Source organism: Ursus americanus, chromosome 20, assembly GCF_024610735.1.
Source record: "Ursus americanus isolate L20-20 chromosome 20, mUrsAme1.1.p, whole genome shotgun sequence".
Lineage (NCBI taxonomy): Eukaryota > Metazoa > Chordata > Mammalia > Carnivora > Ursidae > Ursus > Ursus americanus.
In genome coordinates, this window is record NC_142146.1 from 38,689,326 (window position 1) to 38,708,166 (window position 18,841).

At 42.4% G+C, this 18,841-nt stretch overlaps 1 protein-coding gene across 1 annotated transcript in view; it reads right to left on the reverse strand.

Annotated features, from left to right (window-relative positions):
• Positions 1-18,336, reverse strand: part of PCOLCE2 (procollagen C-endopeptidase enhancer 2) — a 63,750-nt gene extending 45,414 nt beyond the window's left edge. Inside the window, exons 1-2 of the mRNA XM_087870262.1 lie at positions 17,970-18,336; positions 16,869-16,977 (exon numbers count right to left, since the gene is read on the reverse strand). Coding sequence (XP_087726388.1) covers positions 16,869-16,977; positions 17,970-18,052 — 192 coding nt within the window. The 5' untranslated portion in view covers positions 18,053-18,336. The remainder of the gene's footprint in view (positions 1-16,868; positions 16,978-17,969) is intronic.
• Between the last annotated feature and the right edge of the window lie 505 nt (positions 18,337-18,841).

The window sequence follows — 18,841 nt, forward strand, 5'->3', positions numbered from 1 at the left end:
TAATGATAAAAGACAAATAATCCAATAAAAAACATGGGCAAAAGACTTGAACAGACACTTCACAAAGACAGACCAATATGCACACAGAAATAGTTCAACCTCAGGAGCCACTAGGGAAATGCAAACTGAGTCACAATAAGACATTAACTACACACCCACTAGAATAGCTAAAATTGGAAAGACTGATGACATCAAATGCCAGAATGTGGAGCAAACACAACTTTCTGCCGTTGCTGGTAGGAGGGTAAAATAGTCATTACTTTGGAAATTGATCTGGCAGTTTCTTACAAAGTTAAACATATACCTATCCCATGACTCAGCAATTCCACTCCCAGGTCTGCATCCAGGAGAAAGAAAACATATACGCATAAGAGGCCTTGCACAAGAAGGTTCGCAGCAGCTTTATTCGTGGTAGTCCGAATTTGAAAAAAACACAAATGCCCATCAACAGGAGAATGGATAGACAAATTGTGGTGTATTCATACAACAGAATAGTAACTAGCAATAAAAGGAACAAACTACTAACCCAACTATATAGATAAATCCAAAGACATTATACTGAGTAAACTATGAAGGAAAAAAAAAAGAGTACATTCCATATTATTCCATTTTTATGAAGTTCTATAGGAAGAACTAATCTATGCTACTTGCCTCTTGGAGGGGTGGGGAATTGGCTGGAAAGGAGTAAGGGGGAAGGTTCTGGGTGCTGAAAATGTTTATTTTGATGCAGGTGTCATTTCGACAGGTGTTTGAATTTGTCAAATGCATTGAATTGCAAATTTAAGATTTGTGCATTATATGTAAAGTATACCTAAAAAAAAACCCAAACGAAAACAAGCAGAAATACAGAGTGCCATGAGGGTGGTGTAAACATGTATCTAACAATTTACTACATTTAGAACAGTGCTTGCCACTTAATGCTCAGTAAATACTGGCTAAAATTACAAGTATTATCTATCACAACAAAGTTACTAGCTAAGGGCCATCCACATCATCGAGCAAACTTGAAACCTGCTATTTGGGAAAAGCCTGAAATTGATATGAATCTGCATAACAAATTACTATGAAATCCAGTCATCCTCCATCACCCTGTGACCTATCATAAAAATCCCAGAAGTTTTTACATGCCACATCCAATTTATCCTGTCTTGTTAATATCAGCTATATCCTTAATTAGAAATAACAGCCACTCCACATACCAATAAAAGTAGAAAATATCAGTGGGTAATTCGATAGTTTCCCAAAGGAGCTAAAGCTGGATTGTCATGGAGGGTTGTGACTTGTGGTTCCTGGTCTCTGCTCAGAAAAATACCTGACGCAGGTGAGAAAATTGAAGCAGAATGCTGATGAAAACTTGTGACTGGTATGAAAACTTGTCACTGGTAAAACTCAGAAATGCAATGGCTGTAAGCTTTTGACAAATGAAGCTAAGTTCCTTGAGAGTGGGGCAAGGACCACAAGGGAACAATGATAATTCTTTTGCTTTTCCCAGAAAGGCGATCCAATTTTTTTCAATAAATTAATCAAATATTTATCAAGTACCTACTATGTGTCAGGTCATGTGCTGGGCTCTAAGGAGGGGACAAAGATAACCGCAGCTTCTGTTCTTAAGGAAAACGTTCTTTAGAAGAGGGTTTCTCCAACTTTTGCCCTCCATGGACCATTAATGGACATTGGGAATATACAGAGTTTGTCAATTTTAGGTCTATTTTTAAAAGTCTACAATCAAGGGGCTCCTGGGTGGCTCAATTGGTTAAGCATCTGCTGTCAGCTTAGGTCATGATCCCAGGGTCAGGCTCTCTGCTCAACAGGGAGTCTGCTTCTCCCTCTCCCTCTGCCCCTCCCCCCACTTGTGTTCTCCCTCTCCTTCTCTCGCCTTCGCTCTCTCTCAAATAAATAAAATCTTTTTTTAAACTTAAAATTAATTTACTATCTTGCAATTAATACCACTTTCACAGAAACAAGAGAGATGATTGTAAAGTATGCCAATACATTTGGTACTAATCTTTAAGGCAGTCAGTTTTTTTATTTTACAAGTTAGAAAAGCCTTACTAAGAATAATAGGACGTCAAGAATGGCAGCAAGTATCTGCTGTCTTTGTCAGATTGTTCTGGATACTTAAATCAAATTAGGCCCCGGAATAATGAGGTGATTTCTCATTATAAACTGCAGCATTCTGTAAAATGTCAGGTTGATGGACATAACACACTCAAGACCTAGAAAGCTGACCATCTCAATCTGGGCAAGAGCAGGGAATGGATTCCTGATTCTGTGTTTGATAACATTTAGTTCTAGAAAGTATTTTTCATGCTCTGCTCCAACATTTAGGTGTGGCTTGAAAATATGCCCCATATTAAGTTATTGATTTATTTTTCTGAAAAGTGAAGAAAAACATCCAGTGTTGGGAGTACGCCAAACTCTCAAGCCACCAAACCCTTTGTAAAATGGTTCAATCTCAAAAGATTCCAGTACTTATTTTCAGTGTAAAATAGTGACATTTTGGCTCTGAATAATAGGCTTAGGCTAGCAAGAAACGGGACTTATTACTCTAACACACCAGAGCAGGTGTATTTGAAATAGAAGAAATGCCTTTACTGGCATTATCAGTGAAGTGAAACAGTTTGTTTCACTATGTTTCACTATCTACCATTTTTCATTTCAAAAAGCACCTTTATCTTCAGCTGCTATCACACCTAAACGCAGTCCTGTCTGCACCCAGTTTCCTGCACCTCACGCTCTAAAGACAGGGGCTCACCCGCTGCCATCTGATCGTGTTTCTACTTTTTGTTACTTCCTAAAGCACTGATTCAAGAATAGGGAGTAAACTGTGACCTGCCACCTGGTCTCTCTGCTGGATACATAGTATTTGGAAAGGCATTTTGCGGGGAGATCTGATGTACACCTCAGCTTGACATGTCAAAACCACATCTGACCCCCCACCGAAACTGCTTAACCCTGGCCTCCCTGTCACGGTTGATGGATTGTACCTCCATCTTTCTGGTTTACTCAGGCCGGTAACTGTGAAGCTATGCTTGGTTCCTCTTTTTCTTCCACCCCACATTTTTGTCCATCAGCCACTCTTGGCTCTGTTTTAAAGTATATCCAGAGGGGCGCTTGGGTGGCACAGCGGTTAAGCGTCTGCCTTCGGCTCAGGGCGTGATCCCGGCGTTGTGGGATCGAGCCCCACATCAGGCTCCTCCGCTGTGAGCCTGCTTCTTCCTCTCCCACTCCCCCTGCTTGTGTTCCCTCTCTCGCTGGCTGTCTCTATCTCTGTCGAATAAATAAATAAAAAATCTTTAAAAAAAAAAAAAAGTATATCCAGAAACTGACTAGCCCTCACCGCCTCCATGGCTCCCTGGCTGGATCAAGCCATCGTCTAAATTACAGCAACAGCCTCCTAACTAGTCTCGCTACTGTTACTCCTGCACCCCAATTTCTGTCCTCAACACAGCATCCAGGGTGACCCTTGTCACTCCTCTGCTCCACACCCGCAGTGGCTCTGTGATGGTTAGTTTCACATGTCTACTTGGTTGACGCGGTTATTCGAACACTAATCTAGGTATTGCCGCGAAGGTACTTCATAAATGTGTTAACATCTACAATCAACTCACTTTAAGGAGACTGTCTGATAATGTGGGTGGGCCTCATCTCATCAGTTGAATGGCCTTAAGAGCAAAACTGAGGTATCTCTCAGGAAGAAGAAATTCTGACTCAAGACTGCAGCATTGGCTCCTGCCTGACAGGTTCCTTACAGATTCCGGATTGGTCAGCCCTCACAACTGCATGAGACTACTCCTTGAAACAAATGTCTTTATGTATGTACGTATGTGTACATGTGTATTTACATGTATTTGTATGTATGTATTTATAAGTACACACGCAGATATTTGTATGTGCACATGCCTGCACGTATATGCATTTGTATCTCCTACTGATTCTGTTTCTCTGGAGAACCCTGATACAGGCTCCCTGGGTCAAATGGCTTCTATTTGTCCCTCCAGATCCATTCTCCTCCCATTTCCACGTTACTCTCCTTCCTGGGTGGTTGACCTGAATGAATTCGTCAACAATTGTTCTCTAGTTGCTTGTGGGAAGCACGAAAGGAATTGAAAATAGGAAAGGGAGTTGGGTCAGGATATTTATTTCCTTGGTTCTTTCTCTACGAAGTCACCTTAATACTGTACATTCAATAGCGAAATCCCCAACGTGATCCTATGAGGTAGGGAGGATTATTAGCTACGTTTTGCACGAGGAAAATGGGGCAGAGAGAGGATAACTAACAAACTCAAGGCCATACAGCTAGTAAATAACTGTTTTGGTAATCTATTGCTACATAAAAAAACCACCCCAAAACTCAGTGGCTTAAAACAATGTGCTCTTCTGTCTTTCTTTTTTAAGATTTTATTTTTTTATTTGAGAGTGTGAGAGAGAGAGATCATGAGCAAGGGGGATGGGTAGAGGGAGAAGTAGGCTCCCTGCTGAGCAGAGAGCCAGACTCGGGGTTCGATCCTGGGATCCCAAGGCAGACATCTAACTGACTGAGCCACCCAGGAGCCCTGTACTCTTATTTCTTATAGTTCTGTGACTTCACCAGCTTCAGTTGGGTGGTTTCTGGCTTGAATTATCTTATCTAATTATCATCAGTTATCAGCTAGGGCTTAAGTCATCTGAAGGTTTACTTGAGCTGGTTGTCCAAAATGACTTTTTACCCCTCATGTGTAGCACCTCCACTGGGAAGACTGGAATAACTGGGGCCTGTCTAGGCATTTCTCTTTCCCTCTCTCTCTTTCCCTCTCTGCCCCCTGCCCCATCATGAAGCCTCTCTACGTGGCTGACTTGAGCTTCCTTACAGCATGGTGGTCTTTACATGGCTGCTAGCTTCCCCCAGAGGCCATGTTTTGAGACTAAGACAAAAGCTTTAATACTTCTTATGCCCTGGCCCCAAAGTCATGCATGTCACTTCTGCCCCACTCTATTTGTTTCATAGAGCCAGCCCACAGACAATATTTGGGGGTACTAGAAAAAGGCATAAATACCAGGAGGTGTGGAATTGGGGGGCCATCTTTAAGAACTTAAACCACAGTAGTGGAGCTGGTATTTGAACACAGGCAGTCTGACTCCAGCAATTACACACTCTTAACTGCTCTATCATGAAGTGTTCTCTTAGGAATAAGTGAATAAATTCATTATCCTATTTGTATGACTAGCAGGGACTATTCTGGTGATTTCAGGCTTCAGAGGTGAAATGAAGTCCCTATCTCTAAAGATAGAAAATTATTTGCAATTTTTAACTGACAATCCTTTCTCTGTTTCTAAACATCCTAGTTTCAAAAGTTAAGGGGCACTCTTGGTTGGTGTTGGAGTGGGAGGTGTTTGGTTGAGGGGACATGGCTTGAGGAGAAGCAGGGAAGGTTTGGAAGTACTTCTGTGGACAAAGTCTTATGAAAGGTCGTATTTTAAATGAAGAAAGGACATAGTGAGTAGAAGCAGGTATTTCCAATGGGAGCTAGCCATGCCCCAAAGGGATTACCATCCAGCTTGAAATGCACTGGCTTGTAGACAAGTTCTACACAAACACCACCCTTTTATGCCTTCTTACAGTTCTAGAAGAGAGGTTTAAAAAAATAATCACCACCACCACCGTTTATGAGTGCATGCTTGTATCAAGCACCAAGCCAAGGACCTTTCATCTGCTATCTCCTTTGATGCTCACATTACCCCTACAAGGCAGGTCTGACTATGATAACCAACTTTGTAAAGTTCTGGAAACTGCATCACATACCTAGTATGTCAGTATGACTCTCCAATACCCATTCTTCCAGTCACTGAGTAGTGCCACGTTTACAACCCTTAACCATGAACCTTATCGCCATGTGTCATTGTCATTCATTTTGGGGACACCTCTCTGACTAGTAAGGGCCTCCTTGTCTCCTCCTGTCCTATTCAGGGATGTGATTCTCTTTTCATTGCAGTCCCTGGGCTCAACCCAACACCTGGTCTCTGGTAGGTACTTTAAAAATGGTTTTAATGAATTAATAAATAATGATTTTTTTTTTCGGAGAAGGTCAATTATAGCCTAGGGCTTTTAGAAAGTGTGTATCTAGCAATCAGACTCCTATCAATTCATTTCTAGGGGCAATAAGCAGCAATAATATCCCCCACTGGCTTCCCTGCACCCTTCTTGTTGGCCTCATCCACAGAACAGCCCATCTCTGACCCAATGGTCTCTCCCTCCCTCCACATCTTGGAAAACACTATTTTATTATATGCAGTGCTCAGGAGTGTCTTGGGGGTAAGGTGAGGAAAGAGAGGTGATATTTAGTGGCAGACCTTGTGCTGGTTTAATTCCAACTCCCCACTCCTCTGTGGGTGTTCCATTTATTTTTAGATGTTTATACTGGTTTTCCAAAGACTTGCCACATTGACTGTCATGATCTAACAAATAATATATCTGAAGAAAACACTTCTATTCTCCAAAGTTCCTAGAGTAAGACATTCAAGTATACCCAAAAGAGCTATTGCCACTGTTGTTAAAGCTGCTAAATGATATGGTGCAACTGTGTAAGATGAAGGTAGTGATTACATTTTTCGTAGGATCAAGAAGCAATAATCCATACATATAAAACTTCACTGTGCCAGGAACACGGGACAGCCACTATCCACAGGAACACTTTCCTACCTAAGCAGAAGGATGGGGGGGGGGGAGAGAAACCTTGAGAATTAGGAGCCCCCTAAATGCTTCTCTGGGCTCCAGCAAGGAGCAACCAACAAATGAGAATTTTCTCTCTCTCTCTCTCTGTAATATCAATACGTGATAGATTTTTAAGGAATCTGCAAATTTATGGAACAATTCAAATTTGCCCATAATTTCACATCATAAATTGAACTCTGGAGGTGGGCAAGGAATGGGAAAGTAATTCCATCAGTCTTTTTAATAACATATTCCTTAAAACCCTTTCTGGGTGTTTTACCTCTGTTAAATGCCTTCTCCATTTATATTGCTTTTTAACAGAGCGCTTTTAAATGTGTTATTTTTGCGCTCCATTATTAAAGCAATGTTTCAGTAAAGAATGACTTTTTTGTCATTAATATGTTATTAAAAAGAATTTTCTTCAGAAAAACATGAAGACTGTTTTCATGGTTTCTCATTTTCTTCCCTCCTCATTAAGCCCTTGCTAAGGCTTCTGCTTCACTCCAGCACTGAAAAATACAGGCAGTACAAATAAGAGCACTTATAAAACATTAGGTTTTTAATCAATAAAACCGTATTTGATTTTCATGTGAAAGAACAAAGAAAAACAAAACAAAAACAAGTAACAGAGGCCCTTAAAAAACAAGCAGAAAACTAAACAAATTTAGAAAAACTGGACTGAGGCCCCAAAGGGAAAATGTCACCCACTTGCTTATTTATTTAGGATTTATATTCTCCCTGTTTCCCAGGAGGACTTAAGGGAGCAAGGAACAGGTTTTATTTAGCTCTTCCAGTGTCTTATCAACTGCAACCTAACTGGGAGAGTTTAAGTGCCTTAAGAATCAAAAGTATCTGAATTAGGGGCGCCTGGGTGGCACAGCGGTTAAGCGTCTGCCTTCGGCTCAGGGCGTGATCCCGGCGTTATGGGATCGAGCCCCACATCAGGCTCCTCCACTATGAGCCTGCTTCTTCCTCTCCCACTCCCCCTGCTTGTGTTCCCTCTCTCGCTGGCTGTCTCTATCTCCGTTGAATAAATAAATAAAATCTTTAAAAAAAAATTATCTGAATTATACTCTCTTAATTAAAAAACCAAACAAAAACCAGCTATAGTGCTCCGACCCTTCACTCAGTCCTCAAGTTTGTGTATACAGACATTCTGCTAACTATCCCCATCTTTACTAAGGGATCAGATGTAAATAACATTAAGTCAAGCATTGGGTTAAATTACTATTTAAGGCAGCTGAAATAACCAAGCCTAGTTCAACAAACGTATATGTACTTTAAAAAAAAAAAAAAAACATAGCTAAGATCGGAATTTAAGTCTCTACATAATTCTAAATCCTACATGTAGTTTAAAGCCAGGAAATATGTGTTTAAGGCCAAAATTCCATTCCCCTATCTGTCCTGCTGTGGTTATGCCAGGGAAATAATAGTTATAGTAATTTTAGAACCCTTTGCTATACCCTTAGGTATAATTAAGCGACTTAAACACTGAGTTCCTGTCTAAATCCACTATTTGTTTTCTCAAATTATATACCTAGCACTGATCTTAGTAGAACATCGTTATTTGTTTCAATTTTCACACAACCCCATGCCCCACCACTGCTGTCTTTCTTCTCATGAAGCCTTATGAAGGTTATTGGGAAAATATATATCCCCACCGCATTTTTAATCTATCACTTCTTTAAATGTGAATGCCATTTAAATTTAATCGGGCTTTTGGAGGATGGATTCAGTATGATGACTTTAACATACATTAGTGGCACAATTACCCCCAAGGCAATGGTACAGGAATGCCCTTATATAATTGTTTATTCTCATATTTGGAAATATCAAGGCAGGTGCTATAAAAAAGGAAGTCAAACAAATGACACAGTAACAAGTTCTCAGGTCTTAGAGTAGCACAGATGTAAAATGGGTGATAACAGCTTTTACTCTTTGCATGAGGCAATAATTATTTTTATTTACTTAATCTAAGACCTTCAATAATTAAAAAAATGTAAATAAGACTCGTTCCACATGATCAATCCTTAAAATGACTTGTAGGGAGCATCATAGGTATTTGCACACATAACTGCTACTGGTTTTCTTGTCTAAGAACTACCAGATCATAAACTCCTTGAGGACAGAAACTATGCCTTGTCTTTTTACCCCCGGGGCCCACCCCAATGCTTAGCTCATAGCAGATGCTCAATAAGCATTGAGTGAAAGCCATTTATTTGCTCAATAAGCCTGTAACAGTGCCTTTGTATCAATGGGTTGAAAAATTCTCTAGTCTTTTCATACCTTTGCAGGAATGACAATATTAAGAGTTCTTTAGATCTCAGTTTTCCCGCTTATAAAATGGGCATCCTGGTATGTATCCCACTGAATCATGGAATTGGAGGGGAATAAAATAAAATGATACAATATATTTGAAGGTATGCTGAAAACCACACATTATTATTTCATATCTACAATCTATATAATAACTAGTATATTTATTTCCAGCTCAATAGAAAAAAGTTATCAAAATGATAGTACATGCATTACCTGGGAGCCCAGAGATCTTCAACATGTGATCATTTATGCTTTTTTATCTTCTGCATGCATGAATTAGCTAGATAAAGAAAATTTTGCCACACACTTCCGGTTTAAATGGGAGTGAGTCTATTCATTGCTATAATTGTTCTACCATTTCTAGCAAAGGTCTGTGACTTTCTGACCCTCCCACATTATTTAATTCAGAGTTAAAAGAACCTCTAATGCCAAATTTTAAACTCCTCAAACGTTTGCTGGTTTTTCCCAAGCCAGATTTCTACTGAAAATAATAACTGAAACCTTCAATAATTGGTTCTCTAATTTCAATACCTTTAAATTTGGGGGGAGAAATAAAGAAGAGACAGAAATTATAAATACTTTGTAATTCAATAATGATCTGTAACAACAGGACAACACACAGTAAGTATTTCATTTTAAAAACTATTTTGTCAATCATGCCCAGCTTTAAATCCAAGCACAAAATCATCTTCACCTTTATCTACATACCAACTGCTGTTTCTGTTAGATAATGACAGCAACTGCCCAACACATTCAGATGTGACATTTAGTTTCAACTTTGGTTTAAAAGAACAATTCCTACATACCTATTCAAGGAGATTTCCCAGAAGGTTCTAGGCTTCCAGTTTCTTCTAATTTGCATAGTTGCTACAAACAAAGATTCAGCTGGTTCCACTTAACCGGCCATAACACACGTAGCCCAAGTCAAATTCTGAATAGTTGCTTTCACAAGGTATTATTTTGCTATGAGTCCCTATTTTTTCATTTGAAAATTGTGTCAAACCATCAATATGAATCTGTAATTCTACTATGGGATTATAAAATGAACAAGCTATGGATGAAAAGGCCAAGGAACAGAAAAGGTATTGGTGATTTGCCACGTTTGCAGTGAATTTATAATGACACCATTCATGGAATGGAGATCTTTGTCTCAAGGAAGCCTGTGGAGCCAAGAAGGCAAGGTGCCTGCTGGGCTTTATCTCACTGCCACTCAGAGCCTGGGGGAACACATCTTCCCAGGCAGCCCCCCATGCTCACACATCCTAACCATTCATCTGTGTATCTTCAACACTGGCACCATCCCTGGTGAGCTCTTCACGAATTTGTCTTGGCAACATAGCAGTGAACTACATCACACTGGCTGTGCTCTTGTTCACAACGGTCCTCTCTCTCCTACTTCATTTAGGGATCTCAGAGATCTCCTGTCTCCTGCAGAGCCTTGTCCCGTTGGACACATGTACCTAGCAGGAGGACCACTGTGACAGAGGTGGTGGGTCTTATGTCAATACTTGGAGGTGCATTTCTTGTTGCAGTGCTCAGTACAGCTGGAACTACTGGTTCTCATTCTTAAATCAATCAGGTGACCTCTGCCTCAACCCAGTCCTGCTGTCCTTCCAAACCTGCTTAGATCAACCACCATTTTCCAAAGGATTATACACACCTTAGCTCTCAAATCATACTTAACTCCTGCCCCTATCATCCATGTCAAGCAGATTTTTTGTGCAGATGCCCCTTAAATTTCAGTTCTGAAAATCAATTCTCACAGGAAACTAAGAAACCTTCAACCTCATCACCGATTACAAAATACTTAACAATTTCTTCACCTTCAAATTCTCTGTTTTAATCTCTTACCATACATTTTTGGAACATATTCAGCAAAAATTTTTTTTCACAGTCAGCAAAGTTAATTAGTAAAACTTAAGACTAGTTGAGGTCACCAAGAGTTGTACCCAGAAAGATAAACCTGAGTCAAAAGGCTTGAGTTCCAGTCACAATTTCAACACTACACAGAACAAGGGTCAGCTTCCCCACTTGCAAAGCAGAAGTACAACTAAGCAGCATGGAGCACCACGTCCTCATAATATCTTTACATGAGTAAAATGAACCTTAAAAATTCTCTGGAACAGCACTGTCCAAAGGAACTTTTTGAGTTGATGGAAATATTCATATTATATACTGTCCAATATGACAGCCACTATCTACATGTGGCTACTGAGCACTTGAAATATGGCTAATGTGACTGAGACACTGAATTTGTAATTTAGTCAATTAAGTTCAGTAGCCAATATGGATAGGGTGTGGGACAGCACAGCTGTCCAAGAAATAGCTATGAAAATTTTTAAGTACTATAATTTAAGGACAAATCTAAATTTCCAATCTGTAGGCTGTATTTCCATACCAGAAAGTCCATTACAATTGGCTAGGAAGTTTGGCTATGACAACTAGCGTCCAACTTTCTCAAAGCATAGAGGTACTAATGTCAGACTCTCCTCAATCTCCTACTGATCAGATACAGCTCAAGGAAAACGATTTAGTGAGGAAAGCCACCCTGCTTGGAACACACCTCCATTCTGGAAGAATGGAATGAGAGGCAGGTAAGGAGTGAAAGGCAAAATATTTCTCTCCAACTACAGGAACTTGAATTTTAGGGGTACTCTGAGACTCCCATTTTGAGGCGTCTCTGTGTTTTTTATTAAAAGATTTTATTTGTTTATTTGGGTGGAGTCCAGAGGGGAGGGGTAGAGGGAGAAGCAGACTCCTTGCTGAGTAGGGATCCCGACGTAGGGCTCAATCCCAGGACCCTGAGACCATGACTGAGCCGGAGGCAGATGCTTAACTGACTGAGCTACCGAGGCACCCTGAGGCATCTCTGTGATGTTTAATAAAAATGATATTGAATCACCGAGTAGAAACTCTACTCTTGGTTTACTGACTGCAGGAGCAGGAAAATGGACTGGATCACCCGCTTTGGGAGAGCCTTTAATAGATGGCCTTGGATGAGGCCACACCAGAGCTCAGCCCCATCTGGAGCAGCTGTCAAGCTGGGGTCTGAAGCCTGGTGTAGCTAGCCTCTTGGCTGGTGCCACTACATTCTAACTGCACTCAGAACTGCTGAGACAACTGCTTTGGGCAGAAAATTCCATGTTTCTTCATCTCCTTTGTTACCACCCTTGTCCAATCCACCATCTTCTCTCTCCTGGATGCCACATTCGCTTCCTAACTGGTCTCCCTATTTCATTCTTTTTTTTTTTTTAAGATTTTTTTTATTTATTCGACAGAGAGACAGCCAGCGAGAGAGGGAACACAAGCAGGGGGAGTGGGAGAGGAAGAAGCAGGCTCCTAGCGGAAGAGCCTGATGTGGGGACTCGATCCCGTAATGCCGGGATCACGCCCTGAGCCGAAGGCAGACGCTTAACCGCTGTGCCACCCAGGCGCCCCTCCCTATTTCATTCTTAACTCCCCACAACTCATCCTCTAGACAGCAGCCAGAATGACATTTGCACATTGCTGTGCACCAGTCACCACCACCATCCATCTCCGAACTTTTTCATCTTCCCATAGTGAAACTCTATACCCATTAAATACTAACTCCTCACCCCCCCAGCCCCTGGCAACCACATTCTCCTTTCTGTCTCTATGAATCTGACTACTCTAGGTAGCTCATATAAATAGAATCATGCACTATTTGCTCTTTTGTGATGGTTTATTTCACTCAGCACAATGTCTTCACGGTTCGTCCATATTGGAGCATGTGTCAGAATTCCCTTACTTTATTTTTTTTCTGAAGATTTTATTTATTTATTTGAGAGAGAGAGACAGCATGAGCAGGGGAGGGGCAGAGGGACAGGAAGAAGCAGACTCCCCGCTAAGCGGGGAGCCTGATGCACGATTTGATCCCAGGACCCTGAGACCATGACCCGAACCAAAGGCAGATGCCCAACCAACTGAGCCACGCAGGTGCCCCAGAATTCCCTTACTTTTTAAGGCTGAATAATGTTCCTTTGTACATCTATAGCACGTTTTGTTCATTCATTCATCTGTGGGTAGATACTTGGGTTGCTCCCACCTTTTGGCTACTGTGAATAATGCTGCCATGAACACGGACGTATAAATATCTGCTCAAGTCCCTGCTTTCACTTCTCTGGGGTATACACTCAGAAGTGGAATTGCTGGATAATACGGTAATTCTATGTTTAATTTCTTTTTCTTTTTTGTTGAAGTATAGTTGACACACAATGTGACGTTAGCTTCAGGTGTACAACATAGTGACTGGACAACTCTGCTCCTCCTGCTGCACTCACCCTAAGTGCAGCTACTACTTGTCACCATACAGCACTATTACAATAGCACTGACTACACTCCCTGTGCTGTGCCTTCCATCCCCATGACTTACACATTCCATAACCGGAAGCCTGTGACTCCCACTCCCCTTCACCCATTTGGCCCATCCCCCTCTTCCCTCCCTTCTGGCAAACATCAGTTTGTTTTATGTATGTATAGGTCTGATTCTGCTTTTTTAATGTTTAATTTCTTGAGAAATATTTTCCACAGCACGCTCCATCCTTTTACATTCCCACCACCAATACGCAAGGGGTCCAATTTCTCTACATGTTGCCAACACTTGTTATTTTCTATTTTTTTTTAAATAATAGCCAACCTAAAAAAAATAATAGCCATCTTAATGGATGTTAAGTAGTATCTATTTTATTTTTATAATGCATTTATCACTACTTCCTATTTTCTTATTTGTTTATTTAAACACTAATTACCTGTCTCCCCAAACTAGAATGCTAGCTGCATGAGAATAAGGAGTTTGACTGACTAGTTTGCTTCCATAACCCAAATAGTACCCAGCACTCAAAGCACATTTGTTGAATGAATGAGAGACCTCAGGGCCACCAGCTTTAGAGCTACCACAGTTCTCTATGTCCCCTAGGATCTATGGGAGCTGGGGAGTTCCCTTCCGCTACTCTGACAAACCAGAGGACTGTGAGGAAGAATTAAGATTTTTACAAACGAGTTAGTGCTATTCCCCATGAAATACAAAGAAATAAAAAGGTTGCCAAACTAAGACCTTGAGAGCACCCATGGCCTTTGGAACAGCAGAGGCAGTAATTACAACCTGGAGAACATGCTGGGCTTCTCTGGAAGTTCCTGGTGGCTAGTCATGCAAACATAAAAGACACAGCCCCTTGGAATAGAATAAACTCAACTGGCTAAGAGTAAAAACTATTAAGCTTTTAAGTAGAAAAGCAAATTGTGTAGTCCTTTCTTCTACACTACCTATACTTTCTAAAAAAAAATTTTTTTTTCCAAAAAGGTTGGTATTTGTTACTCAACTTCATGAACATCACTTCAGGCAGCCTGAGAAAACCACAAATAAATATGTCACAGAGACTGCTTGTCGTCTGCCTGTTTTCCCTTCTTTCCACAGTTGAGAGAAAACTTTTACTCAAAAGAAGACTTTTGGATTTTAGCAGAGCATGTGGACACCTGAAATGAAGCCTTCTTTTCTCAGCTTTCTTGCAGCAAGAAGTGTAACTAAGAACCAGTCAATGAAATGTGAGCAGCGAGCGGCATGTAATTATGCGCAATGTCCTTAAAGGGAGGATATCGGCTCTTCTTTTCTTCCTTTTTGTTGGCTGAGATGTAAGCATGATGGCTGGAACTCAAGCACACATCTGAGTATGGCAAAGCAGTGGGAGACAGAGATACAGAGTGCCTAATGGCTTGAAGAGGCCATACCAATCTTGGATTGCCTACCTCTAGATCCCCTTATGTGGGAGAGAACCAAACTTCTGTTAGAGCCATTGTTGTTTTGGGTCTCTGTTACTGGAAGCTGACCCAGTTCTGACTCACACAGAATCTTCAGCAAGATTATAGGAGAATCCAACATAGAAATAATTCTTCTTAGATACAGATGACAAAGTAGATCGTTCCATAAAAGTCTGAGCTGTTTTGAGATGATGCCAAGCCCAATTTGGCCAGTGAGGTAAGGGGGTAGCAGTGATCTGCCACACCGACCAAGGGTCAGAAAGAATGAGACATGAATACCATCAATAATGAGGATAATGAAAATGATAACAGTGATGGATAACATTTATGAAGTATTTATTACAAACCCGACACTGAGCCAAGGGGCTTTATATGAACTAACTCATTTTGTCTTTGAAGCAACCCCGAGGTTTAAAAAAGATGAATTCTGATCACACAATTTATGAGTGATAGAATGAGAATCTGAACCCAGGGAAGTCTATTGAGCCCATTTGCCTTACCTTTACATTGCATCCAAATAGAATATCCATTATACCTCCCTTCTCCCCACACAAGAATATTGTAGTTAGTCAGGCCCCTCCTGAAGCATACCACTCCTTTACCAAGGAAAACTTTCACTGGACGCCCTTCACCCATCAAAGTTTGATGCCACACCAACAATGCCCATAATACCCTAAATACATGGCCAACCATGACTTTCTACTTGTTAGTTACATGATGTCTTTCGGTCATTTATTTCCTTGGACCATTTATAACTTAAAGCCATTAAATTACAACTGAAACACAACTATAATATGAAAACCAAGTTACATGTTTATTTCGAAGCCTTATTTCACATTTATGCTAATACCAATATTTCAAAGCTATTTTTTATGACTTATTCTCTCCTGGCCCCATGTGTTGCAATAACACAATGAAATCTGTACCAGTTCATCAGAGAGTCAATATTTTATAGGAAAGTATCAATGCATATAGGAGCCAAAGTTTTATATTAAGGAGGGGGACCCCTCATATTTGCCCATCAATGGGAATGCCTCACTGCAAAACAAGTTTCACTTTACATGAAGTTGGACTTACCAAATGTCTGATCAAGTCGATTTACATAATTGTGCTAGGCCTCAGCTTCCCCATCTATAAAATGGGGATATAACAGTCACCTTCTCAGAGTGAAACTGTTTCACCCTGAGATTTCAAGGATTTCAGTGAGGTTCTGCTTGTTAACTACTTGGTGCGGTGTCTAGTACACGGTAAGTGCTCAGCAAGAGGTAGCTACTTTTAAAAATTATAATCAGTGGGTAGCACAATCTGACTGAATAAAGCTCTCAGTGAACCCATGTGTTCAATTATCAAATAACTTGCCAACAATGAAAAAATGAAGACGACTCACTATCATACTGACTGGAAAGATGACTCAATCTAGCTGATTCTAAATCCAGACTTCTTTTTTGAGATGGCTGTCTGGAAATCTGACTTCTTGACTCAGCATAATCCATATCATTACTAACCAGCTTGGGCATTTTATTAGCCTTTGCTGGATATTTAGACTTTCCCTTCCTACCCCACAATTATTATTATTCTCTATTCTTAGATTGCATTTAGTGGTGGTTTTAAGTCAGGGACATTAGGTGGGATTTTTTTTTCTTTCTTCTTTTCCTTTTTACCCACAGTGGGTATAAGGTAGTCAGGGATGAGCATTACTTTTTTATCTTCTATTCCCCACTGGGAGACATTTATGCAGGGCATAGGTAACAACTAGATTCTAAAAGTCATTACAACAGGCCTTTGAAAACAGCCTTAATTTTGAATCTATAAAACTCAACCGAATCAAAATGGGTTTTCAGAAACACATCTGCTTTAAGAATTTATTCCTTCAACTGTTATCTCGTGCCCTTTCTAATCACTAATGCAGGACACCACTAGTTCTATTAATAAAAATCTCCCAAATAGTTGAGGTAAATCCAACATTTCACTATTTCAGGCATTTGCCCCCTACCCAAATCCTGACACCAGAGGAAAAATGTAGCAGCCTTCCACTGTTTCCAATACCCACTTCCAGGAGAATACCCTTAAAAAATATGCTTACTGTGATTTTCCAAGTACATTTGCTATTTGGAGGGTACACTCCAGGGAAACCTTCGCTGCCAATAAATCCAGACTCTCCAGTAAGAATGCCGCCACATGTGAAAACAGGTCTGGGAAAATAAAAGAAGGAAACTCAATTTGAAACTGAGTCTAACAATCTAATGTCAACTTTAGAAAGGTGTAGCTTCTTAATATGGATAAAGTTAATATTGACTAATAAATGTTGGCACCATACAAGGGATTTGAAATACTTCCTAGCTCTTAGAATATTTAAATTACAGTCCAATAAAACATTCAGTCCAGTTGCCATCTATCTCCATTCTAATAACACAACATCTATTTATCCATCCATCTATAAGCAATCAAATGCTCCACGTAGTGGTAGGAGCTTATAGGAAAATGGTAAATGGAAAATTTAACGGGGGAGTGGAAGTGAGCGAGAGAAGGTGAGAGCTAGGTGAGGTACATGGTTTTAAAGACAGACAAGCAATTGATTAATACAAAAAAGTTTTAATTTCCCCTTTTCTGAAAATCATTGACCATTGGCAGAGCCTCCCATTTATAAAGAGCGGTTGCTGGTGATGGAGGTGGAAGGGGAGATGGCAAAGGTGGCCACGGGGCGGGTCCCCCAGCCCAGGTCCTGGGCGGGCGGGCAGCTCTGACGGAGGCTGACGAAGAGTTAACTTTCCGGGAGCGGCTCCCCGCGCGCCGCGCCACTTGGGTTTTCCCCTAGGCTTAACGTCGCTGGGCCAAGCCTCCCGGGGGAGGAAAACAGAAGGAAAAAGCTAGGTCCTCGGATCTGGGCCCCTGTGTCTCCCTCCGGCCGCAGGAGCACTGGGGAGAGGAGGCGCCGGTCAGCTTCAGCCGCCGCCACGTGGTGGTCGGGCCAGCGGCGGGGGCCTCGGGCAGGCCGAGCTGGGGGCGCGCGGCCGAGCTGGGGGCGGCCCGCGCGCGGGCAGCGGACACAGGAGCCCGGGTGAGCGCGGGGTCGCGCGCGGGGTCCCCGGGCGCCCCGACCCGCCTGGAAGAAAACCGCGGGCGAGCCTGCAGGAGAGCGGGACGGAGGCGGGGAGAGAGGGAGCCCGGGCGGGGGTCGCGTTACCTCTCCGGGGGCTGCTGCCGCGAGAGCTGCGCGGCCGCGGCCAGCAGCAGGCAGAGCGCGGCCCAGGCGCCCGCGCCCCTCATGGCGGGTGTAGACGCGCGCGGCTCGCTCCCACCCCGGCGCGCACGCCGGTACACACACCGGGTCGCACCCCCCGGGCTCACGCTCCGACACACGCGGACAGAAACACTGCCTCGCACGCCGCACACGCCCCGGCTCGCTTCCCCGCCCTCTCTCGCTCTCGCTCTCTCTCACACACGCACGCAGCCGCGGGGTAGCCCAGGTATCCGGGTGTGCGCGGCAGGCGGGTGGGGGCGCTTTTAAAGGCGATTACGGTGCAGGCTGACTCGACGCTTTAATTTCCCCAGAGGAGTTGCTCTGGCAGCCACAGGCCGCTGCTGAATATCCCGTTTGTTCTCCGGCGGCGGGAGGGGGCGGCTCCGAGGCCAGAGCCGCCTCCTCTCCTGGGGCGGGCGGGCGTCTCCGCCCTCGCATCCCGGGACCCACAGCCCCTGTCACATCCCGCCCGCAGGGCCTGTGGGGAGAAGAAGAGGGGAACCCCTGCCGAGTGGTACCCGAGCGGGACCTGGCTTCGGGATCCACAGACGATTCACGGAGAGGGGGTCATGGCTTGCTCTGGGGAGTGTTTTTCCTTAGTGCTTTGGGGGAAAAAATGTGTTAGCGCTTGCTGGTTGCTGGACAACTGGGGTTCCCTCTTTATTTCTGTCGCCTTCAAACACACAGATCTAAGGCAAGGAAAGGGGGAAGCAGAAGGGGGGGGTCTATCATATTTTAGCTCCTGCTCTTATCCTTTTAAACACTCTCTCAATAGATTCTTCTCTGTTTTTACCGTGTACGAGAATAGGGAGACA